The sequence below is a fragment of the Nothoprocta perdicaria genome, unplaced genomic scaffold, assembly GCF_003342845.1.
Source record: "Nothoprocta perdicaria isolate Ctin4 unplaced genomic scaffold, notPer1 scaffold_355, whole genome shotgun sequence".
In the NCBI taxonomy this organism is placed as follows: Eukaryota; Metazoa; Chordata; class Aves; order Tinamiformes; family Tinamidae; genus Nothoprocta; species Nothoprocta perdicaria.
In genome coordinates, this window is record NW_020455594.1 from 335,048 (window position 1) to 358,987 (window position 23,940).

Sequence of the window (23,940 nt, forward strand, 5' to 3'; positions counted from 1 at the left end):
ACCACACCACACACCATAGAAACAGCAGCAGTCAATGTAGATCCAAGCTCTGTCCAAAAAAAGGCAGAGACACTTTCAAACTTGCAGCCTTCCAGAAACTCTTTCAAATGTTAGAGTGATCCTGCACTCTGGAATGAAGAATGTCACAACAGCTCCAAGCTGTGCTCCTACTTTCCCTGCTCTGAAAGATGTTTACTTAATCATCGTTAAAGATAAAAGAGCAATCCTCACTTGAGCTCTTTCTCCCACTCCTCTACCCAGGGGCAGAAACCAAGTTTTGCAAATCACTTCTCTCAAATATGCAAAATAGAAGAGATCAAATGTATGTTTATATATTTTTACACATTGTGTTTACAGAAGTCTCTGGAATTAATAAGAGAAATGACTTAATCTCACCAGAGGATGGGGGATAGAAGAACATTGTAAATTTTAAAATAAGAACCATCTGTTCCTCCTGTCGGCTCTTACCACCCCTTCAGCTTGGATGAGTTCTTTGAACTAGGCTGCAGAAGTGCAGAGCTGCCTTCTGGAATCACCCCAATCTTCACACATTTACAGAAAATAATGGTTCAGCCAGTAACCCATGCATGATGCACAACGTATGCGAATTAAAGCACCATTCAAATCCAGTCTCCAAATGTAAATGGAAAAATCTGACAGATGTACTCAGTTGTCGTAGTTCCAATCATAGATGTATCTCATTCAGGAAGTCAAAGATGCTGCAATCTTTGTACAGCTCTTCCGCAAATCACCTGGGCAATGGTTCTTAATTATCATTCCTTGGAACAAAGCCCCTTGGCTCAGTGTTCTATATTGCTTAAACTGATTCAGAACTAGGTGCACTGAATGGAAAATGATTGTTCCTACACTCATATATCGGAGTGCATGACGCCTGTCCACACRGCAACATTCCCATCACATCAACACTAACCTCCTAGTCACTAGATGTGAATGGATACACGGTCTCAGTCCCCTCTTTCAAAAGTTGTGTTAGTTGTGATACAGCAATACAGAACTAAAGCAACTCTGCCAAAATAAATACAGAAATACTTTGGAATTACAGCATTCAAGATGGACTTCCACTAAATACTGAAAAAAACTGAACTATGTCCAAGTATTCCTGTAGTATGTGTTCTTCCCTCCCACTCCGTGGCCCCCAAAAGCTATATGGCTTCAGCTGCAAAAAAAGCTTCAGTTGCATGTTATAACATATTCTGACGTTTGCAATATGCTGAATTTCTCAACTATGAAAGAGTAAAACAAATCCAGCCATTTTCAGAGTTTGAACATAATCAAGATCTACGTCAAGAGGGAAAGAGAACAGACACATCTATGTCACTTTATATAAAGACCTTATACAACTGAAACAGACCTCCTCTTTAGATGTATTTACAGAACAAGTTTTGCTTTACAAAACAGGAGAAAATCCCAGCTCAGATCATAAGCTTGCAACTCATAATAGTATAAAATTAAATCTGAATAAGAAATGGAGGGAAAAAGCACTTCACAATTGTCTAGGAGGAAATTCCATTGGATCTCTTCCTCAGAGGTTCCTAGTTTAATTTGCCAATTATCAAAACCAAAAAGCTTACCTGCATGTTCCTCCTTCTCCCTTTAAAGGTACAACTTTTATAATTGGGACAATGAACAGTACATGGCAGGTACACTCAGCTCCAAAGTATCATCTGCCGCATGACATGTTAAGCTGCATGATAGCACGTTTCTGTGGGAGGAGAAACTACCAGAAAGGCTGTTAAACACGAAGATACAATCTTCAGCACTACAAGCCCCAACCCACATACTGGTAGATGCTTAAAAGAGAAGGGAAGTGTATTGGATGGGTGTCTCCTTCCAAAAGGAAGCATTATCATCAGACCACCAACGTCTTCATATTCTTCCCTAGACATCTGTGGCTGGCCATTACTGGAGGATACCTGGCTAAACGAAAAACCAGCAAAGCCATCCTCACTTACACACTGACAGGCACCCAGCACAGGAAATTATGAAGGACAACTTACATATACAGACAAGAGAATTATCAAGACTATTTGCACTTCACAATTCAGTTTTTGCATCCACCAGATCTCACATTGCAACACTTCTACCGTGCCTATGCCCAGATTCTTATCAGAAAAATTAGGATGGCCATGAGCCAGAAAGCATGCAAATCCTAACAGGCATAACTGCACAGGGAGAAGCCCTTAACAAAAACTTAATTATAGCAATAAAATGACATCTTCACTTGGGTAACTACATCAGCATTGGGAATGCTTTGTCCAAACTGTGCACTACTATTTTTGCTTCTGTAAAGTATTTAAAATGCACAAACTGGGACCGTTATCAGAACATACAGAGACCTTAAGCTTCTCAGTGAAATTGAGAAAACCTCTTTGTGCACTTCTATTTTCCTTTGTAGCACAGATCTTATCTCCCCCCCCCCCGAAGTCTGCTTTTACACAAATTATCCAAAATGGGTAAGACTACTGCCTGGACAGTACAGATGGAAACAGACGTTGTAATTTTTTGTGTTGGCCTCAAGTTTCTCAGTTAAATCCTTCCATACAAAAATGCACCTGCAGAACAGGCAAAAGCAGCAGGAACTAAACTCAGGTCTTTCAGGGAATTGGCATGAGAATCTCTCTCACATGTTTATGCCTGAAAAGAGCAACAGGCTCTCTTTGGAAAAGTTAYCAAGAAATTAGAAAGTAAAATCCTGAGAAAAGCCATACTGAAAGCCACAGAAGAGTAATATATGGAAGTTATAACACATTTTCTAAAAGCTGTGATGGACTAAAATTAAAAACCTTTTCCTCTGCCTGCACAAGACAGGAGCATTAAACAAGCCATTTTATACAAAGAGGACAGAGCAGGCAAACAGCGTACATGCRTACTAGTAATACTTCCTTTGAGCTACTAACACAATAGTAAGCTATTCCCTGAAGGCCAAGCTCAAGCATATTCTTGAGCTCTGTTTGAAATAGCATCTGTTCAAAAAAATAAGATACACAAATGAATCTACAGGCAAAGGAAAGTTGTATCAAAACAGAAAAGACATACCTATCAAACATAYATATCTTTGTATGCCGAAGAGCAGTAGTAAGGGAACTCAGTAAGTGCTGTATTTAAATACTTATTAATAGAGCTAACGGGAAGACAGTTCTGTTTCATAGCAACCTCCAAGGTTTTGAAGTTTGTTTCTGTTCTTTTTCGGGAGAAACAAAATGTCCCTGAYATTTTTCAGGGCAAAACTGTTAACGTGTTATCAGACTTGGAGATCACCATCTTGCCTAGCTGACCAGTAGTGGGCCACCACTGGTAAAACCCGGTGACCAGGGCAGGGATACAAAAGATTTCACGTTCAAAAATAATCTGGCATCTTCCCTACAAAGTCATTTTCTTTGGATCAAGGTTTTGAAACTCCTGTCTCTAGAACCAGGAAAGGTCTATGCTTTAGAAATCAAGCTACAGAGTCTGAGCCAATTTCTCTTCCCAAAGCTTTAAGGACAGAAATGATTCTGATGACATTGTTTTCAGCAAGAAAGTGTACTTTCGCAAAACATCACTTTTAGCTTAATGTACTCTGGGCTGCTGCTCTTGCTAAGTTAGAAAGGAAGCATCTAGCTGCKAGCCAACTACTACTCCGCTCACAAGAGAGAAAACAAAAACACAGGTGGAAAATCATAAAAAAGTCAAAAAATGCACCTTCAGAGCAAACAGTTCTGCAAATGGAAGAAGCTTCATAYGAGGCACTGGCTATATTTGTCTATATTATAGATATAAATGCAGATTTAGTTAAGATCGGATTCAGTTAAGTTTTCAAGTTAGCTTTTACAAAGTGCTTTTAGGCCACTGCTGATACTCTGTTCACTCTCATGTACCCTTCACTTGCGTTACATTAAAACAGCAGGCAAGACTGTCCAAGACTACTGACTACTGCTTATTAATATCATAATTTTTACGGTTCAAAACTTTGTGCTAAATTTTTTCATTCATCTGGAAGGCAGCAATTACCAGTCTGGAGGGGAAAGGAATTAATTGGCTTTTGGCAATTTCTTTTTCTGAAAGCCTTCATTTTGAGAGGCTGCACAGCTCTTTGGATATAAACTCTTGGAAAAAAAATTGGAAAAAAAGGAAAAAAATTGCTTTTTGCTTTTATGAGCTGGTGGACCAGGAAAGAGGAAAAATAAAAGAACGGAAATAAATAAAAGGAAAGATATTTTCTAGTGTTTTATTTTCACATGCTCAAAGATAAGGGGAGGTTTCCTTCCCTTGATACCTACAACTCAATGTGAGTATTAAAAAAAACACACACACACACACACACACACATATATATATATGTAAGAAGATAAGTTGAACTGCATGGAGATATTCATGTAAGAATTCTAGAAATCAGTGCAAAATAACTCATAAGGAGTAAATTCATAAGGAGAGGGACAAAGGGACAAATACATGAAGGCCACGCTGAGTCAACAGGAAAGCTGCAGTCTCAACAGACAATAGGGCAACCAGAATACATTTCTGCTTTTTACCACCAATTGTTCCCTGTATTATTGGAAAAGTTGGAGAAATTGAATGCATATATTCTTTTCAAGACAGCTTCTGGAAGCACATTTGCCTCAAAACAGTACCATAAAGTACCCCGGATCAGCTAGGTTCAAAAGCTGACCCTTGAACTATCCACCCAACAAGCCAAGCTGGCTTTTCCATGCCATAATCCGCTGTCTAGCAGAAGCAAGACAAAACRTGAGCAAGACAAACAGGGAGCAAAGAGCAGACCAGACACAGGTCACGGCAAGCACAGGGGTCTGAGTGCTTCTGTTACRGGCACTGATGCAGCTGCACCACAGAGGAGCAAACAGCTGCAGGAGGTGAAAACAGAACATCTGCTCCACTGTACATCATGGCACTGGAAGTAACCAAAACCCAACATAGTGGGAAAGCCCAAAAAGAGACAAAAGATTCAATGAAATTGTTGCAGTGTGCTCTAACTGCCAACAAGATTTAACTCAAGTTTCAGAGTCAGAGCTGCTAGTTATCAGCTCAACAGCATTACCGCTTCCACATGGGCCTGCTCCGAGATTTGACTATTCATGTACCAYTTCTGTCTTTTTCATGAATCTGTGGCAATTCTTAAAAAGATGTTGTGCTCAAGCACTCCAGTCTGCCTCCGTCTCCACCAAAACCCCTAGTCTCTGCTCACTTCCAATCTGAAGAAGGGCTTTGGCAATCTATGTTATCCTGAGAGATACAATAGCTAAAAAAGCAAGTTATTTTTCCAGTTGTAAGTTGCACCTGGCAAATGTCTTGGATTCAAACTTTTGTATTATTTAGCAGGGAATGAGAAAAAAATACGAAAAACACTGAAAAAAAACTTGGAATAATTGACAGATTTTGTCATCATTGATCATCAAAAACCAATAAGGAACTGTTACAATGCTGCATGCTGGAAGCAACGTTGAAATAGAAAAAAACAACAAAATTCCCCCAAAGAGGAAAGTCACACACTAGAAGCAACACCACCACAAAAGTGAAAATCGAGTCACAGCCACAGCTTGACCATGTCCAGGCTCAACTTCTTCCATTACAGTCCATGCAGAATATAACACAACTGAAAAAAATCAAGCTGCCAACTACATTCCCAAATTTAGCACAGAAATACTGTGACCTATGACAGCGAACATTTCATGAGTTAGTCACAGACAAATATAAATGCTTAAAAAATATATAGAAACATGCTATTCATTTGAACTCATCCCTCCAAAAAAGGGGGAGGGAAGGGAAATATAAGTTACTTCCCCCCAAGAGAAATCAATAGACTTTTTTTTTTTTTTTTAACTAAGTTTAAAACCAAAACTATTATTCAAGAAAGAATTTGAAACCTCTGGAAAGATGAAAATAATCTACCAACATTTATAGCTATTATTGAAGATCTTCTGTGCTCAGTGGTCCAAAATAAGCAACTCCAAATACATACCAGCTATGCCCCTTGTTAAGCTAGGGCGCAGAAATTCCTACCATACTCTAGCATCAGTTCAGGAGGAAGCCAGAGAACAACCTCTTCCAAAACCTGGCACTTAAAATATAAGTGCTTCAGTTTTCAGAGAACCTGTCAACACCAAAACAATAGCACTGCCTTTAATACTTCTATTTTTGGATGTTCCCTCTGTACAAAGGACAACTATTAGGTAAACCTAAAGGAACTTTAACTAAAGAGAGAGCTGAATGAAACTTACAGCCAGCCAATTAAAATGMAGACCAGCCATAACCTTAAGCAGTACAAATGTTCTTCAGTTATTACAAAGTTAACAACGTAACCAGACTCAGACAYATGAAAGATGTCAGAAACTAACGTCTAATCACCCGGCCACGCAACAGCACATGACAGAGCTGTAACTAATGCAAAGGTCACTGCACAACACGTTTGCATGAAGGTGTGTTACCTGTTCTGGATGCTGTAGAGAAGTGCTGTTATAAAGCAGAAAGGTAAAGTTTSTTGTTCATTAGATGCATCCCCTGGATTTGGAGGATTAAGGGAGAAGGGAGATGCCCAGGATCCCATTGTAAATCTGGAGGCTCAAAGGGCACCACAAGCCCCYGTGGGATATTTACACATGCACACACTATCTTTAGCTAACAAGCCACTGCTTGTCTTACGGGTAGAATTCTGCTCCTGCTCAGACTTAAGACACTCTGCTCAAGCAGTCACAAACTTGCTGCATTGGAAGGAAACCCCTGATTTGACATCAAAAAATAAAATTATACAGAGATTTTGATCTCTCCCTTCCCCCAGCAGGAAGGAAGTGTTGAGAGCACTTCAAAACTCCCAGCAGGAACACAGCATTGACTGTATGGCTTAAATACCCCAGTGACTTAAAGCTCCATTTGAAATCAAGCCTTTTTTGGACAGCTTTCAAGCTTCATTTGGGGGTTGAGGGAGGAGGCAGCTGCCCATTCACCACTTCTTCKACAAAAAGATGTTTAAAAAAAATCATTACAAAAGCACTACAAAATCTGGAGAAGTTGCAAATTTGCTTTCAAAGATTTTAAGAAAAAGCATCTGTTCCTGCTCCTTTCAGGTATCATTATGCATCTCTCAAAAGGTGAAAAACAAAAGCAGCTGGKCACAGTCTGCCCAGCCACTCCCACAGCCCTTCCCCTCTCAAAGCTGGAAACCCTACCTGAGGTACAGGCTGTACCTGCTCCTTGCACATCCAAGGCAGCGGCAGTCACGCAACCCATCCCGACGGCCCAGAAACGCTTGCTGAAGCACTGGATTCTTTTGCAAACAGTCACCGGGGCAGGAATTCCTACCATGCTGCATACTCGCACAAAAATGCATAGCTCTGGGGGCTTTCCCGTTCCTCTTGATCTCAACGTGGTTAGGACACATATTAAAGGGAGAACTCTGAAAGAAAAGCCCTCAGGTATGCTAAACTCATTTTCCATTCCTCCAGGCAGTCATGGACTAAGCAAGTAGGTGAAAGCGTCATAAAAAAGTTCTCCTTAGGACTAAGAAAGAACATGTCTCTGCTGTACTGAAGAGCAGCAAGGTATTTTTTCCTATCTCCTCTTTATAATTCTACAAACATAAACTTCTACTCGCCTGTGTTCATTGGAAGAGCAGCWCTACCGCTTTGAAAAGGTGACAGATGACTAGCAGGAAGATTTCTTCCTAATATGTCAGCTTTTCATCTGCTGGGAGGCTTTTGATACAAGAAATGCTGACACATCATTAGCATGGCCAACCTGACATGTTAAAAACAGTAATCCTGCAGGAGCTGTTCTGGCAATTAATGGAAAGCTCAGAGACTCCAGTATCTTCAGCCTCTATCTCCCTTTTTTCTGTCCGTACATTTAACGCTTGCAGGTAGGCATCAAATGTCTGCCAAAACTACAGGTTTCTCCTGTGAGCTCTAGTGCACCCATCASTATGGGAATTCTGTGCTTGTAGAAAAGTTATCATCATTATGGTGCTATTAACACTAAAATTATTACTAATACTTAATTGTACTGTGATGCAGTCTGACACTCCAGTATCATTTATGAGTGAGGTTTAATTCTCATATTGACTTTTTTATTGTTTTTTACCATGAACAATTTGTACAGGCAAATGAGGAAGTTGTTTTACCATGAAATTCTTTCACTCAAGATTAACTCACTGTCTTTGCATCTTCCAGGCTAAGTCAAACAGCTGCATAAATATCACAATTTGCTCCCTCATTTTAATGGATTACTAGTTCTTAAAGTATCATTCCTACTGGTGGTGCAGTTAGCTAAAACAAGCTCAGACAGCTGCATCTTGATACAAACAAAAATGTTTTGTATAAAGAAAAACTATACAATAATTCTGTGCTTAAGTTAAAGCAAATGAATACAGTTCATCTTAAAAAATCCCTCCCCCAGAAATGGTCTCTTGTATTTCCCTTAACCTTTATCTCAGATGTTACTCCAATTAGAAGAGCTACATATACATGTGCAAGGCACAAAAATGGACCTTCCACTTATGTCCTTTCTATAGACTTGAAAAGCTCAGCATAGCTTCACATAACCCCAAGCGCTCCTTTCTGATTACTCTTACTGCCAGCCTGAGCTTGATTTTAGCTTTGGCTGAAATGGAGGCAAGACAGTGAGGCTGCAGCAAGGAAGCACCCAGCCTTCCCTGAAACCAGCTCTGCAGCCTCCCTATGTCCTTCTTAGCAAGCAGCACTCAAATGCCTCCAGTGAGCCCAACCAGCCCACCCCTCCAACTGCAGCCACCTGAGCCCAACCAGCCCGCCCCTCCAACTGCACCCAAGCCCACAGGCATCATCCGACATGGCCAGCACATGGCACAACTTCTCACATATCAGCTCCAATGAACCTAGCAGGACTGATGGCAGCTAGACTGACCTAAGGAGACTTTGAAATTACACTTTTTCCACCCCTCCAAAATATGAAGCTTACAGTTTAGCTATTCTACAAGAATGTATATGACCCAGAACCACAAAATATTGCTACTTTACAATCATAGTAACTGAACACAAAACATTTAAAGCAAGAGTCAATACAATACTCTTGGGGTTGGTTGAAGAAGAAAAGAAGAAAGGGAACTACATGTGTAGGAATAAAGCAGGAGAGAGATACCTCCTAGAACTCCTTCTTCGCTTTTCCAGATTGCTGGTTACAAAAAAAAAAAAAAAAAAAAAAAAAAAAANCATCCTCAGCATCACCTTTTCCCAGCTGCTTAAGAACCCTACTCTTTAAAAATTTAAAATGTGTCCTTCTCAGGTTACAGTGAATTGATCTGCAGGGGAAAAATCTTTTCATAAAACTGCTCATTGTTTTCCTCTAAAAGCTGTTTTATTATTATTAATAATAATAATATACCTTCAGAAAATCATACTGAACTAGGAGTTGCATGTTCTTTCAACTACAAATGCTTGTTTTATATTTTGGAGCAATCATCTCCGCTACTAGAGCTTAACTGATCATTAACTCTAGGACAGAAGAGCACAGTGTCCTACTCTACAATATCTACAATACAGGATTACTCATCCTGGAGGCTCTTTCCCATCTCTTGTTTTATGTCCTGAGAGGCTAAAGAAGTGATTTTGGTGTCTACATCAAATAGGAGATTAGTAAGAAAAGCTACCATAGGGGAGGTTGCTTTTCTATTATTAAGAACACAGTGAGGATGTCATTCTTTCAGTCCCAAGACACCTTGCATCAACATTTAAAGCAACTGCCATTACTTCCTTATGGGTAGCCAAACATTCCGTCCCTTTGTGACTGCTACATTTTTAATACCTTTCAAAAATGTCACATCTACTTTCTAAACAAAATCTTTCACCCATCTTATCTTCTCTGCTGAGTTCCCTATGCTGAAAACTGGCTTTAAAACCTCAGGAAGAGAAAAGCAAAAACTGATAAGTTAAGTTAAGCTCACCTTGTAAATCTTTGAACAGCTATCAGAGCTATCTAAAGAAATGACTGTTCTGCAGACTGCATCCTGCTATACAACTACAGACTTAGCTTACATTTTTTGGACTACTACTCACAAACTTTATAAGCAAGTCTGGACATGCAGCACTGGGGGGAGGGAAAAGATAGTTTTCTTTAGTGTTACACTAACTGTGCACAGAGAAGGGGGATGTGAAACGAACAGTCAACTTCCTCCCATGCTCACTTTCACATCCACGTCCTTTCCYGCTCCAATGGCAACATGCACTCATTCTCTCGAGGTTTCTTCAAGCCAGTCTTCTTGTGGTTTCCCCAAAACCATGAATGGCTTTCTGTGGTGGGAACGAGGAAGCAATCTGCCTGTTGAACACACAAGGATGCCTGCATAGAACAGCTGTGTGTTTGCAAGAAGGACAAAAGCCAGTGGGGCTGCCAGCACTGCTGTGAATTTCAAAGACTCATGCTATTTAGTCAGGCACAGTTTAAACTTTCTGGTACACAGTGCTAATGACACAGATTAACAACTCAAAACTCTATTCATTTTGCTGAATAACCTCTCTTCCCACAAACCCTTTCTATACCCTGTATAAGCACTCAATACCACTCCCACCCATGGGATAACCCTTTCAAAACACATTTAATTCCCTCCCACTGTTTTCAAGTTAATGTAGACTTTGGGGGGGCGTGGGGGGAGAGAAGGGAGGGGATAGAAAAAGCTGGATTTGTGTGACAGAAAAACTGGAAGACATGGTCCCTCCCATTTGCCAGAGCAGCATGTTAATTTCCTACCACACATTTCACAAAAGAACATACCAAAGGCCCTGCAGTTGCAAAACAATCATTTTGGATGACATGAAAGCAATGATTAATTTGCAGACAAATTAATGAGGTGACATATTTGATATGAGGTTTTGCAACAGGAGGAATTAACCTCCTATAAACATTTTTAGCTCTCCTATCTGATAGCTAGTGACACTGGAGATAGAGATCTGTATCAGCAGCCCAGAAGACTGAGCATCAGGATCCTTTCCACCTCTAAGCATTACTTCGGTTTAATGGGAAGTACAAAGACATCCAAGCTAAGGACTTCAAGTGCACCAAAAAGGTAGCACCAATTCCTCCTTTGCATTGCCCAAGGGCTTTAAAAGGGCTGTAAACGAGGCTCTCCTAACCACTGCAGTACCAACTAACAGCTGGTGCTGCAGCTGCATCACAGCTGTTCCAAACACTGCCACACACCCTTGTTACTTGCTGTGAATTGGTAGCATTATATGATTTGTCATCAAAAGGCAACAGTTTGAAATACTGCAGCCTGGTTTTTAAAAAAGTCCCAGAGTCTCAACTTTAAAACACGATATTCCCCCCCACGCCACRTTTTTGTTCAAATTGGCAGAGAATCACAGGACAGAAAATCAAATTTCATTTTTCAGATTCTTACGATATTCCTTCCCAGCATGACACTTAGAGTCGCAAATATAGTTTGTAGAGGTTTCTAAATATGGAGGACAGCAAATAGAAGGTAATTTAACAGTGCTTGCATAGTGTTTCATAAAAGTTGTGCTCTATGCCCAAAAAACAAACCATAGAGGCAGTCTACCAAAGAAGGGAACTAACTTGCATTTATAGGCAGGTTATCCCAAATGTATGTTTTTATGCCTGCACCAGCATTTTCAGCACCTTCCAAACTGCTTTGAAAACATCTTGCAGGATGCAGGAAAAGGCAACCATGAGACCTGTGGCAGAGAAACCAACAGTCTATAAAATCCACTTGAGCCTTAACCACTATTTATTGCAGCAGGCCTTTTGCTGATATTGATAGATGAACAAGCAACTCCATTCAGCAGGGTTTCAGCTAGGTGTTCACAGTTCATACAGAGCTCAGAGCAGTATAAACAGCTAACATCTCCTTGCATTCCATGGTTGAGTTGACCTTACTTTTTGAAAGAATTGAGGAACTTCTTGACTGTGAGGGTGACAGAGCAGTGGAACAGGCTGCCCAGGGAGGCTGTGGAGTCTCCTGCTCTGGAGGTCTTCAAAATCCACCAGGATGCCACCCTGTGCCACATGCTCTGGGTGTCCCTGCTGGAGCAGGGAGTTGGACTAGATGATCTCTAGAGGTCCCTTCCAACCTTGAACATTCTGTGATTTTGTGTGACTTACAGTGACAGGTCCTTGTCCATCAAACCATCCACATGGGAGGTGCAAATAAAGTGAAATGCAAGGCCAGCAAGTGTTTCTCTAAAACCCATCATATAATTATGCCATGTCTAGCAGCAGTTTGTTCATCCAGTACCCTCAAATGTCCATTTTATACTTAAATACACAAGCACACCCTTACATGTGGGGAGTAGAAAAGGTCCTTCCCACATTCTAATCCATCAGAGACAAGAATTTTTAAGTCACTTGCAGCAAAACTGCAGTTTCAGATCTCTACAAATCATTTAATTGTTTCCTAAAGGCATTCACATTTGAAACATTAATCCTTTAAAAAAAAAAAGTAAACTTCCAATCCTAAGCAGGAGCCAGGGATGCAGGCTCTGCAATAACCCATTTCCAGTGTTTTCAGATGAATTATCAAAAACAAAGGAACAGTACCAAACATGAAGGATTTCTGGTAACAGTTATATCCAAAACTAACTGTGTCCTATTTCCTGAAGGGGCTCTGGAGCTCTAGAAAGAGCTCACCTCTGGACTACTAGTTAGAAAACAATCTGTACTTCATTCCCTAAGCAACTGTGGTTTAACTTCTCCTATGGTGGCTCACCACCCGTCTTCTCCTGCAAAAGGAAGCAGAGCAGGAGAGGGGGAAAAGCCATTAGGTGTGAGAAAGTGGCAGTGTGTACGTACAAATGTATGTATAATCACTCTGCTTAGAAAGCACAAGAGCAGTGACTCGTGTAATGCCAGTAATTTAATCAGTTAACTCATGCCTGCAGAGCACTGATGGAGGGGGAAGAGAGAGGGAGTGAACAGCACAATACCACAGCCCTCAGCTGCTCTTCCCAGATCAGCCAGAGCTCCTAAGAGAAGAGGAGCTGGGTGGGAGGTAAAGCAGGAAGAAAAATAGATTAAATAGATACCCCGAGATGATTACAAAACCCTGTGGCTTGCATTGCTTTGGAATTCACACTTCTTCAATGAAAGTATTTGAACTGTACAATGAATAAATGTACAATGAATAAAAACTCAAACACCGCCTGTCTCCAACCCACCATAGCTTTGGGCAGCTTCTTAGCCCTCCAGCTAAGGAGTGACTCAGGTTTTCTTCGCTATCACACCAGTTATTTATCAGGGAGAAGAGGAAGCAGAATACATGGAAGACAGCAACAGGTGGAACATTTCCAAATTTTCTCCTTAGAAGAGAGCCCCTGAGAGAGACTAGACAGCACTTTTAGACTCATAGCTCTTACTAACCCAACAGGTTGCAAGTATTTAAAATCTGGAAGTGAAGACCAGGCGATATGGTGCATATAGCAGTGTAATGAGGAAAAAAGCTCACATGAATGCTTGTTTCTTTTCCATCTTGGTCCCGATCGACCAGCTACAAGGCAGAATTCTTTATATCCTATGAGTAAATACTTCAGTGAAGTTGAACTAACTTCTAACCTGTAAGCTCAAAAAAAAAAAAAAAAAATATCAAACACAGATTGTAAAAGCCTTTTTGGGTGCAGTGCAATGAGTGCTTTGGCAGCAGCACAGACCTTGGCAAGGGCTGCCCCATCCCTGCTCTGGCCTTCTGCAGTTCTGCCAAGCCCATCTCCACAGCAGCAGCTTCAGCCTTTGGCTTCCTGCCGCTTGCTCCCCTCTGCTCCCTGCCACATGGAGCCGGCCCACGTGTGGTGCAACCTCACACTGGAAGCGCTAGCACTGCTCCAGTGCCTTGCAAGGACGCCCAAGCGACTGAGTGCCTCGAACATCCACCAGAACAGCAGTAATTAAGCAGACAAAACTCTTACCCTTCTTGCTGTTTTGGAAAAATCCCCAAGAATCTGAAAGCATCAAGTCTGCTTACTCCATATTCTTGTTATTTTCTTCAAAATCTGACATGCATGCTGGGAATAAGTGGGGTGGAAGAGAAATATTCTATAACAAGAACTGGCTTAAACTTGACAAAACTTCTAATTCCTCTTTGACGAGTAACTTTCCTACACATCCATATTCCAACACGTACAAGAAAGGAAACTACAGAATAATATTACAGCATTTAATAATTCTGGACTTACAGTGCACCTTTCATGTGGGAATTTGAGAAGTCTGATCAAAATGAAAACCTGAAAACCACTACCAGAAATTTGTTTTTCCTTTGTTTTTCCTCCCACCCACAAAACAGCCAAGTACTTTCTGAATATCTGCAGCCCATGCTGGCAAACAGCATAGCAGGAACTATGCCTCCTCCTCTGGATTCTCAATAATTTTTTACAGACTCTTGACTGTGGACAGATCTAAAAAACAGCAAAGCAAACACAGTAGGAGAGCAGAGGTGATGCTACCCGTGCAGGCTCAGAGGTTACTTCAAAGTGCTGACAAGTTCCCGCAGAACCAGCACATCCGAAGATGTGGCTGGAAAGCACCACAAATTCCACTGGCATCAAAACCACTACCAGGGGAGTGCGCAGAGCAGAGASAAAACCTGAACAGCTTGCAAGAGGCTGAGGAAATAATAGAAAGTCAAGAGCAGGTACAGGAAATAGGCCAGAAAACATGACAGTTAAGTGAATGGAAGGACAGTAAGTAGATTAGAGCAGTCACATTTGGCTTAAGCATTAGATTCCCAACAATTTTTATCACACAGATGATTCAGTGTTGAGAAACTAAGTTAGACTGCTCAAGCTAGGATAACAGTACCCAGGAAATCCATAAAGGAACACTGTGAAAATTTACAGGTACAGAAGCAGCAGCCAGAGGCATTACCTGCTGTAACTCAACAAAATGAAGGAACTGGACTCCAGGATAAAATAAGCTAACACAGGCATTCCCAGCCAGGAGGCAGCACTGCATGAAGTAGATGGACAGAATTCCCACGTATAAAATGCATTCAAATACTTCAAGGCAAGGAACAACGCGGAGCTTCTCTATACAGATGCTATAGTTATCTCCATAGACTGTCTCCACAGCAAAACCCACCTCTTGGGAATTGCCCGGAAGAATATCCCACAGCAGAATCCCACAGGATGTGGGCATTTAATAGATTACAGATGAAAGGACTATAAATAACCAACTTAATCAAAAGTGGACCACATAATTCCTAGGAGGAAAGGGAAGCATTTGCTTTTTATTTAGTCAAGAAATCCTACTTAACACTGAGATGACAAGAGCTATCCAAATAACCGTTTTTCCTTTCATCCATCTCAACAAGATAACAAGATATGGACCCAAATACACAAAATCTCGTTTTTCAGAGTATTTCATAGGCACTTCACAATCTCTACCCCATTTAGGTACAACATTAGAAAGCATCAGGGAAATAGCTTATCCCGGGAGATCTAAAAGAGAGGCTTATCCTTCCTGAAGAAGTTCAATGAAGCTATTTGCTTAAAGGCTCCAAGACAGACTTTTTTTTTCTTTTTTAACTGAAACGAGTTTAGAAAGATTCACTTCCAAAAATGCAGACCATGGGGTAAAATATATTTTCACTTTCACAAAGGGTTTTTGAAACCCTGATTTCCACCCACCCCATAAACTATAATAAAATAAACTAACATATGCTCCATGCACTGCACAATGGAAGCTCACCAAAGTAGGGATTAAACCTTGTTCTCATGCTGACTAGGTTGAGCTATAAAGCAGATCTTAAAAAATAAATCACAACATGAAAGCCATTTGCTTAGAACTGGACCGGCGCCAACTCAAAACTTCACAGAGTTCCCTCGGTCCTGGAGCACACAAAGAAAGGAGCATTTCACACAATTCGCACGCAAGCCTGAGACGAGCGTGCACAGACGCTCATTGTCCCCTTAAGGACAAACGTTCCACAGAAGAACCACCCCTCTCTGAAGAGGTTCCTGGGTAGTGCTGCCATCAGAGCCTTCCCCTCAGCAGCTTAACAAGCTTCATGCCACAGCAGTTACCAAGCAGCCTGTTTTCTGTGATTCTCTCCCTCCCCCACTCTGTTAAGAGTTTTCTCAGATGTAGCCTGACCTTAAGATTACGATGAGTTCCAAGGGCAAGGAAAGGTCCTAGTCTTCACCTTCACTCATTGCAGTCAGCAGCCACCCTAAAGTTCCTCACAATTCTGCACCAGGAACTTCTTGCTAGATGATCTCAAACTCTCAAGGAAGATCAATGAGATCATTAGCTCACTGCTGCACAGCTACTGCCCTCACTTAAAACACAGGAACAAGTAACAAAGCAAAGGTGGAAAAATCAAATTCCATCACTGTGTCTTTGCAAGACTTGTATATACCACCTCCACAAAAACCCTAAAGATCACTATATTTCCCACCACCAAAMATATCAATTTTCAAAACAATGCACAAATAAAACCTAAAGGTACATATAATTCTATCTCTTAGTACTAGCTTACCTACCTACATATATATATATATACACACACACACATCTCCAATAATATTTTTGGATACCATTTCTAAAAGGAAAATTTTTAAATTGCCTGGTACCGAACACAGCTGTGTTGTGTGAGAACTGCAGGCATGATTACCACTAGAAACATCTCTTTGATGACTATCATATTGTAATATCTAAAACAAGTAGTAGCATGGGAAAAAAAATGCTTTACCACCCAGTTTCAAAACAAAATGGTGAAAACCCCTGCATAATACAAAGGGAGGTCAGGTTTCCCCCTCTCTCCCAACTATTTTTTAATTAATGATTTCTCAGGTAGGCTGGACCAGTAGAAAAAAAGATTAAAGATAGAGGTTTATTTATAGAAAATGACCTTGTCATTTCAACTCCTTCTTACAGTTCATGAGGTTTTCACCATTTTCCAGTTTTCTACAGAAGCATTCTGAGAAACCCATTACGAAGCATCTCAGAAATATCTGAACACCATATGCGCCTTAAGAGTGTCATATTAGCTTGCACCTGCAATATGGCAGACCATGAAGAACAGCTTCTCATCTCCATATCCCTGCTGCTCTTTTCCTTTGACAACTGACCATTCCTGCTGCGCAGCTCTCTAATCTCACACACAATTGTTTAGTTTTGCAGTTGTCCTGYGTCTGCAATGTGCAAGACACCATGCCTGATGCCACACCGAATGTCCCCACCTCATAAGAACTACCACCTTACTCAAAAAGATGCTGGAGACCTTCATAACAATCCAGGGCAAATCCTTTGATGATGGTTTCACATTGAAAAGTTGTCCTAACATTATTATGAGCTTGTAACTTCACAGGTCCTCAATTCAAGCATGTATTTATGCTTAACTTCAAAGTGTAAACCTTAAATTGACAGACAATTTGCCAGCAAGTTATTGAAGCTCATTTTGAGAGTATAAACGAACATGTATTATGGTAGCCACTAGCAAGAAAGTGGAAAGCCACTAATAAAAGAACTTTRTAAAAACAATATGAAATGACTCTATTCCCACAGAACTGTACAACAAGAAGGCCTGGCACAGGCATAATAAACCACAGTCCTAGGTGAAGCTTTTAAAAGCTGTTGCAACTTGAAGATGGTAATATCAGACATAACTAGCTCAGTTCAACATGCCACACTGATTCCAGCAAAGTCCCAAGTACATAATGGAACTGGACCCCATGCCTATACAAACTTAGTCAACAGAGAGTTATCTGTGACAACTGAAGAATTTAGACCCCAAGGACACAAGCAATAACAACAGCACAGATAMTAATCAGACAAGTGCTATATGGTTAAGACAATATTCACAGTTCAGCACTTAAGATCTTATGTAGCAAACTAAGAATTACAATGAGCTAGGGATGCAAGTTCTCATACATCTGTCAAAGTTATCATCTTTAAGTATTTTCAAATCAACAGCATTTTTACATTTCCAAAAAAGTGAAAGAACCCCAAACACAGCAGTAAGTCTTAGAAGTGGCCTGAGATTTTTACTTGCATACTATCAGAGTCTGAGCAAGAATTCAAAAGTTCAGGGCTATTAAAAATACATACAGGTACTTGTCACTATTAAATCAGTAACTTTTCAGCAAGTTAGTAATACAAGCAGCAAGCAAACAGTAGTTTTCAAATATGAAAATCTACAAAAGCAACTACTTGAATGTGTCAAAACTGGCGATTAATCCTTTTACTAATTCACAGCAAGCACCACACATAGCTACTTCTGCAGTAAAATATCATATAATCCCAACTCTCTATCCCCTAAAATAAATGCTCTGCCACATATAGCATTGCCAAATGCCTCATGTAGTGGCATCAGTATCCCAAGAAAGATGCACGACTAAGGAATGAGAGAAAACTTGAGAATTTAAAGAGTATGTGGAAAGCAATAGAGAGCTTTAAAGCTACTTTATATAACCACACTGAACAACTGCTGGCCATTAAAAAACTGATCTCTTAACTACTCATGTTGAAACCTGCAAAATGTAAATCAAGCCATTGTGAGGCTAACTAAAATAGAGTCCCCTCAGGGCTCCACAGATACCACAGTGAAGTCACTGAAGCACTCCACAAGCCATTCCCAGACCTCGATTTAACAAAGTCTCCAAAGGATTTCCTGACAAATTGCACAGTCAGAGTCAGCTCTCAGCTGAGAGAATTCTTCCAGATTAGATAATCTGTATTTCTTGGACAATAAAAAGACTTTATTAAAGAAAGATTACAGCTCCAACATAAGCCTGCTAAAGAAGGAAACTCACATTAAGAAGCTAAAGTTATTCAGGCTGCCCCCTCTGTACTCAACTATTTGAGATCAACATAATGTTCACAGGAACAATACGATGATGGAAAAAGAATGAATTAAGTTTTCTCACCAGGACAGCAAGAAATTCCCTTAAAAGCACTGACTGAAAATTAAACTTATTAAATGGAGAAAGAGTATAAACTGAGGACAGACTGCAACTACACACACACACCCCAGAAACTCCCCATCCTTATAACACCAAGGCAAGAGCTAGGTAGGCTTCCATGATTATTTCATACAAAGATGATTATCAACAGCCTAGTGGTTTCCATGGTGTAGCCAAACTACATTTCATTCTGTGTTATCCTTAGCTGTGCTAAAAGAAAACCAATTACCTCATAGTTGCATAAATTAAATATTTGAGTTAATGCATATTATATAGCCCTTCCTTAAAATCACTGCTTTTTTGTACAAAAATAAAAGCCTTCTCCGCTGCAAACTGGCAAATCAAACTGAGGCTGAGCATGAAAACTGGCATCTTGCCTGCGTCCTTGTAAACGCCTTCAAATGGCAATTGCCCCAAACTGAATTTTGTGGGCACAGTATATGCATAACCAAGCACCATTACTCTCCTCAAAGCCAAATAAAGGTCTGAGTAGTTTGGAAGGAGGCAGGCAAGGGAGATGCACAATACATTTCTCCAAACAAGCAGAAGCCTTTACAAGTTTTTCATTATTTTACCTGTACAAGATCCCACCTGCCTTGGTCAAGCTCATCTCTGCTGAGCTCTATAGTCCACAGCCTGGATTTCAAAAGATTTGTGAGCAGCAACATTCAGCTCTAACCCTGATCTAGATGTACGAAAGCAGCTGATATTTCTAACTGTGGCAACAGCAATTTCACTTTTCCTTGAAACATAGTCTAACACAGGGCTGCTTTCCAGCTCCTGGTTCTGGCTCCTTTTCCAGACAAAAGGATGGGAGCTGGGTAGACTCCTCTAGCACCTGGTCTGCAAGGCCAGGCCTCTCCCTGCATCCCCCAGTTTGGCAGGACAACTACGAGTAGAGGCTGCAGCACTGGTGTCCTTCCTTTAGCACCTTTCCTGGGCACTGTCCCTTCCGAGCTASCGCCTCCATCTTCCCAAACGCACTCACAGAGCAGGGTGTTCTGGGGCTGCAAGCTGCTTACGAAAATTTGACTGCACTTAATGCAGACAGGTCACCTTGCTGCCATTAACCAGCAGCCAGCRTGCTGAGGATGTGGCCGCTTTGTCCGCAGAACAAAACCCAGGTCTCTGTACTTCCTAGGGAAAGAATTCTACTTAAAAGGTCTTAATACCTCCTCATGCAAAGAATAGCAGTTTTTATAATTCTGGATACTGGGATACTCAAAGATACTGGGAATTTCCCAATTTCCATCCCCTCAGTGACATCCTAACCACCAGACAGGGAGGCTCCTGGGATCCAAGTCTTCAGCTGTACTTAGTAACAATGATCTGCACTTTCCAGCAACAAGCTGCTTGCCAGCATCTAGACCCCAACGTGAAGTTTTTCGAACTTGCTTTGAACTGTGAGTTCTAACAAGTTTTAAAGAGTCTACAAACCTCTATGGCCAGTGCTCACATGCTGAGACCTGACCTGTTTTTCTGATTTGCCTTTTGCAAACTCCTCTGAAATGCAACATTGAGCCAGAATCGTAGAATGATTACGCTTGGAAAATACCTTCAAGATCATGGAGCCCAATTGTAATGGACTGAACAAAAGACTGAACATCAATGCACTTTCACCCAGACATCTCCCACTGTCAGTAACTCTGGATCCCTCAAAACAGATCAGTATTTGCATGCTGGAAGGGGACATTACCACTCCCAAGTGAGTTCAGAGTTGTGTTAAATATACTGGCCGACAGTGCTTTTAAGACTCAAGGCAAACACATTATCAAACAAGGTTTGAACACGCAGTCTAGCCCTTAAGGATCAAGCATAACTAACTACATAAGGGAGCTTTGTACCCTAAAAGGCATTTCTGTCCTACAGAGCTCACAGATACTTGCAGAGCCCTTTGCTTCCTCTCAGTTATCAGTTTCAGTAATTAAGCATCTTGCAGACTGTGGTGCCCTGGGGAAAACCCACCCGCGGGTGCAACAAATCCAACCGCAGCAATAGCTCATTCCAACAAAATGGTTTCAACATCCACAAGGACTGGAACAGAACAATGCTGCAGATAAGCTTTGAGCTTTCAAGACTGAAATGGCATTTTGGGTGCCTGGAGCTTTACTATTACCATTTTTAAACCAAATTTCACTCTCACAAATGGATTCCACCAATTTCACTCTCACATCCTACTCCTAGAGGGTTTTACATTACAAATATACCATCTGAAAACCTAATTGGGAAAAAAAATAAACAAAAGCATACTCCAATATCTCAAAGTTAGCCAGATGGATCTTTCATAACAACAGTGATCTAATCTAAAGTTATTCTTGAGTAATGTGTTTTGCAGATTTAATTGCCTTAACAAAATGCACACTTTTTTTTCCAAGAGTCCAGGATTACGAAGATAATGCTACTGAAAGAACATTAWATAGAGATGTACAGATTCAAACATAACAGTAGCACAGAAGTAGTAAGGTGTGATACTAAGTGCCAACAAAATAAACTTTGTATTGATAATTATTACAATGTACTATAAACACCCTGAAACCTGATCAAAGACTCTTTTTTTTTCACTTATATCTTTTGTTTTTTTTCTTCATCTTTATTTAGTTTCATAAACAGCAATGAGCATCTAAACTCCGGTTTCTATTTTTCTACTGACTAGTTGGTTTCCCTGTTCTAAACAATTACCTTTCTGCCACACTGAGATAGCTTAAGTAACCGAGTGGAGCAGAGAAAAAAACAAAACAAACAGTTTGCCCTGTTCGCAAAGCAGAGTAAAGACTTGAGTACTTGATTCCTGTACTTGATTCTCAGAAAATTCTGAGAAAGCCAGTTAGAAATCTCATATTCTCCTTTTATATGGTTAAATTCCATGGCTTCTGTAGAGTTACTATTTCACATACTGACAGCGCACCTCAGTACTCATCCCAACCATAATGCTGTAAGGACCACACAATCTCAGAACAAAATACTGAGCACATGTGCTCTTGCATCTATCTACTCACACTATTGCCCTATGCTGTTTATTACTTCTCCGCTTTTTCAAATCAGCCTTATCCCCCATGAATTACAATTCTGTTGTTCAGAAAAGTCTACAGAAAAGACTCAGAGTCTTTTCAGAAAAGTCTACAGAAAAGTTCAGAAAAGTCTCAACTTCCTTGTGTCAGATAAGGCAGTCTGCAGAACACGAGGACAAAGACACTATGCACAGCTTGTGTTTCACAAATGGACAGTATAACTTGCAGGCTTTAATTAAGCAACTTCTTGTGGCTTTCATTGTCACTTTTGCTCCATGGACTACTCTTTCATATGTATAATTATTCTTTAAAACAAATAATAAAAAACTGTAGCTTAGGAGTGAAAAGATTACATCCAAAAGTGGAGCAAGCACTTCAGTGAAAGTATCTCATTCATATTAAGAAACTCTGCACTAAACATTTGCTTGAAATCTTGAAGCATAGCAAAAAAAGTGGCAATCTAGTGAGGTTGGGTTGTTTACATACAGCAAAAAATCTGCTTCAGCAATTTATTACCACTTGGAGCCGACACATTTCCTCTTGTGTTGTGTGCAATGGGATCAGCCAAAGCAGAGCTTTGTGGCCTTTAAATTTCAACACAACAAAGCAGCAATTTAACCCTTGAACAAGAAGGAGTTCAAAATACAGCTCAGCATTTCCACAGACAATGATCCTTGGTCTTTGTTTCCTCTTTCTCAGTTTTTTAGGATGGTTTTGCTTTCATTTACCATTTATTCTGTTTTATTTTTGCTATTTTTCTGTATGGTGGAGCATAAGGAAGACCTGTATGACAAATGATACCCATAATCCTTACTTCTGTACTAAGAAAACGGCTGGCCTTTACATGTTACTCCCTCACCACAGATTCTTCTCCTATCCTTATTAGAAGGCAAGAAAGAACAGAATGGAGCCAAGTTTTTCACAGGCAGGAATGAAACTATGAGCTTGGAAGGAGGGGGCAAAGAGGCAGGAAACCAAGCCCTTGTTTGGGAAAAGGAGCATTCCTGCAACTTCAAATTGAGTGGGAGGAGCTCCTGTTCCCTCCAGGCAAGCATCCATTAATGACAAGACACCCAGATCTCATTTTAGAGATCAGGCACAGAGTTTGGACAGGGCATTTAGGAGAAGGCCCAGCAGTGTGSGACACTGGAGCAACAAAGCCTCATCTAAGAGAGAAAAGAAGAAAAGAAAGCCGCGTCTTTCAATTTATGGTTAGCTATGAAGAGCACATATGAAACAACTAACGGTAAATGGTGTGAGTCACTAGACATTAAGTGTTTAGCATTACACCAGAGCACTAAGAACGAGACAAGAAGAGAAATTTGTGTTCCACAAGCAACACAATCCACACAAACCAAGCACTATGGCTATTCACAATATCAAAGTCATGGTGAAAAACCTCATAGAGAGCTTTGTGCTGCTCTTAGCCCAGCACAGCAGAGACTCATGCCCTCTCCCACCCCATCGGCACCCACGCTACTCCTCACTTGAGGTCYCTGGCCGCGGCGCTCGGGACCCAAGGCCGCTCACCCACAGCGATGCCCTGCAGGACAGCATAGCAGCTGTGGTGAGCGGGCACCCTCCAGCCCTAACACACACAGTAGTCGCTGCATCCAGCCGCTGGCCGGCAGGGCAAGGGCGGCGCTTACCCAGGTGCAGTGTGAGGTTGACGGTGTTGGGGTGCTGCACGCCAGCCAGCATGGTCTGGCTCTGCCACCAGGTGGTGTCGGCCTGGTTGTTGTAGTCGGTGAGGAAGGCGGCGCCGTGCTGCAGGTGCGGCTGCGCCGCGTCGCACAGGTGGCACGACTTGGTGACGCCCGTAACGCCGGTCTGCACGCAGTACTCCTCAGCGGGCGAGCCGCACGTGTTGGTGGCCACCACAGTCACGTTGAAGGCGGCGTTCACGAACTCGGGCATGCAGCGCTGCGGTCGCCCGCTCCGCTCCTCGACGCACTCGTCCATGGCGGCGCCGCAGCGCGCGGCCAGCGCCGCGAGCGCCAGCGGCAGCAGCCAGCTCCGCAGCGCGCGATCCCCGCCGCCCA

At 41.3% G+C, this 23,940-nt stretch overlaps 1 protein-coding gene across 1 annotated transcript in view; it reads right to left on the reverse strand.

The window, feature by feature from the left end:
- LAMC1 (laminin subunit gamma 1) overlaps positions 1-23,938 on the reverse strand; it is a gene marked incomplete at its 5' end in the record, with an annotated part of 64,148 nt that extends 40,210 nt beyond the window's left edge. Inside the window, one exon of the mRNA XM_026044251.1 lies at positions 23,548-23,938. Coding sequence (XP_025900036.1) covers positions 23,548-23,938 — 391 coding nt within the window. The remainder of the gene's footprint in view (positions 1-23,547) is intronic.
- Between the last annotated feature and the right edge of the window lie 2 nt (positions 23,939-23,940).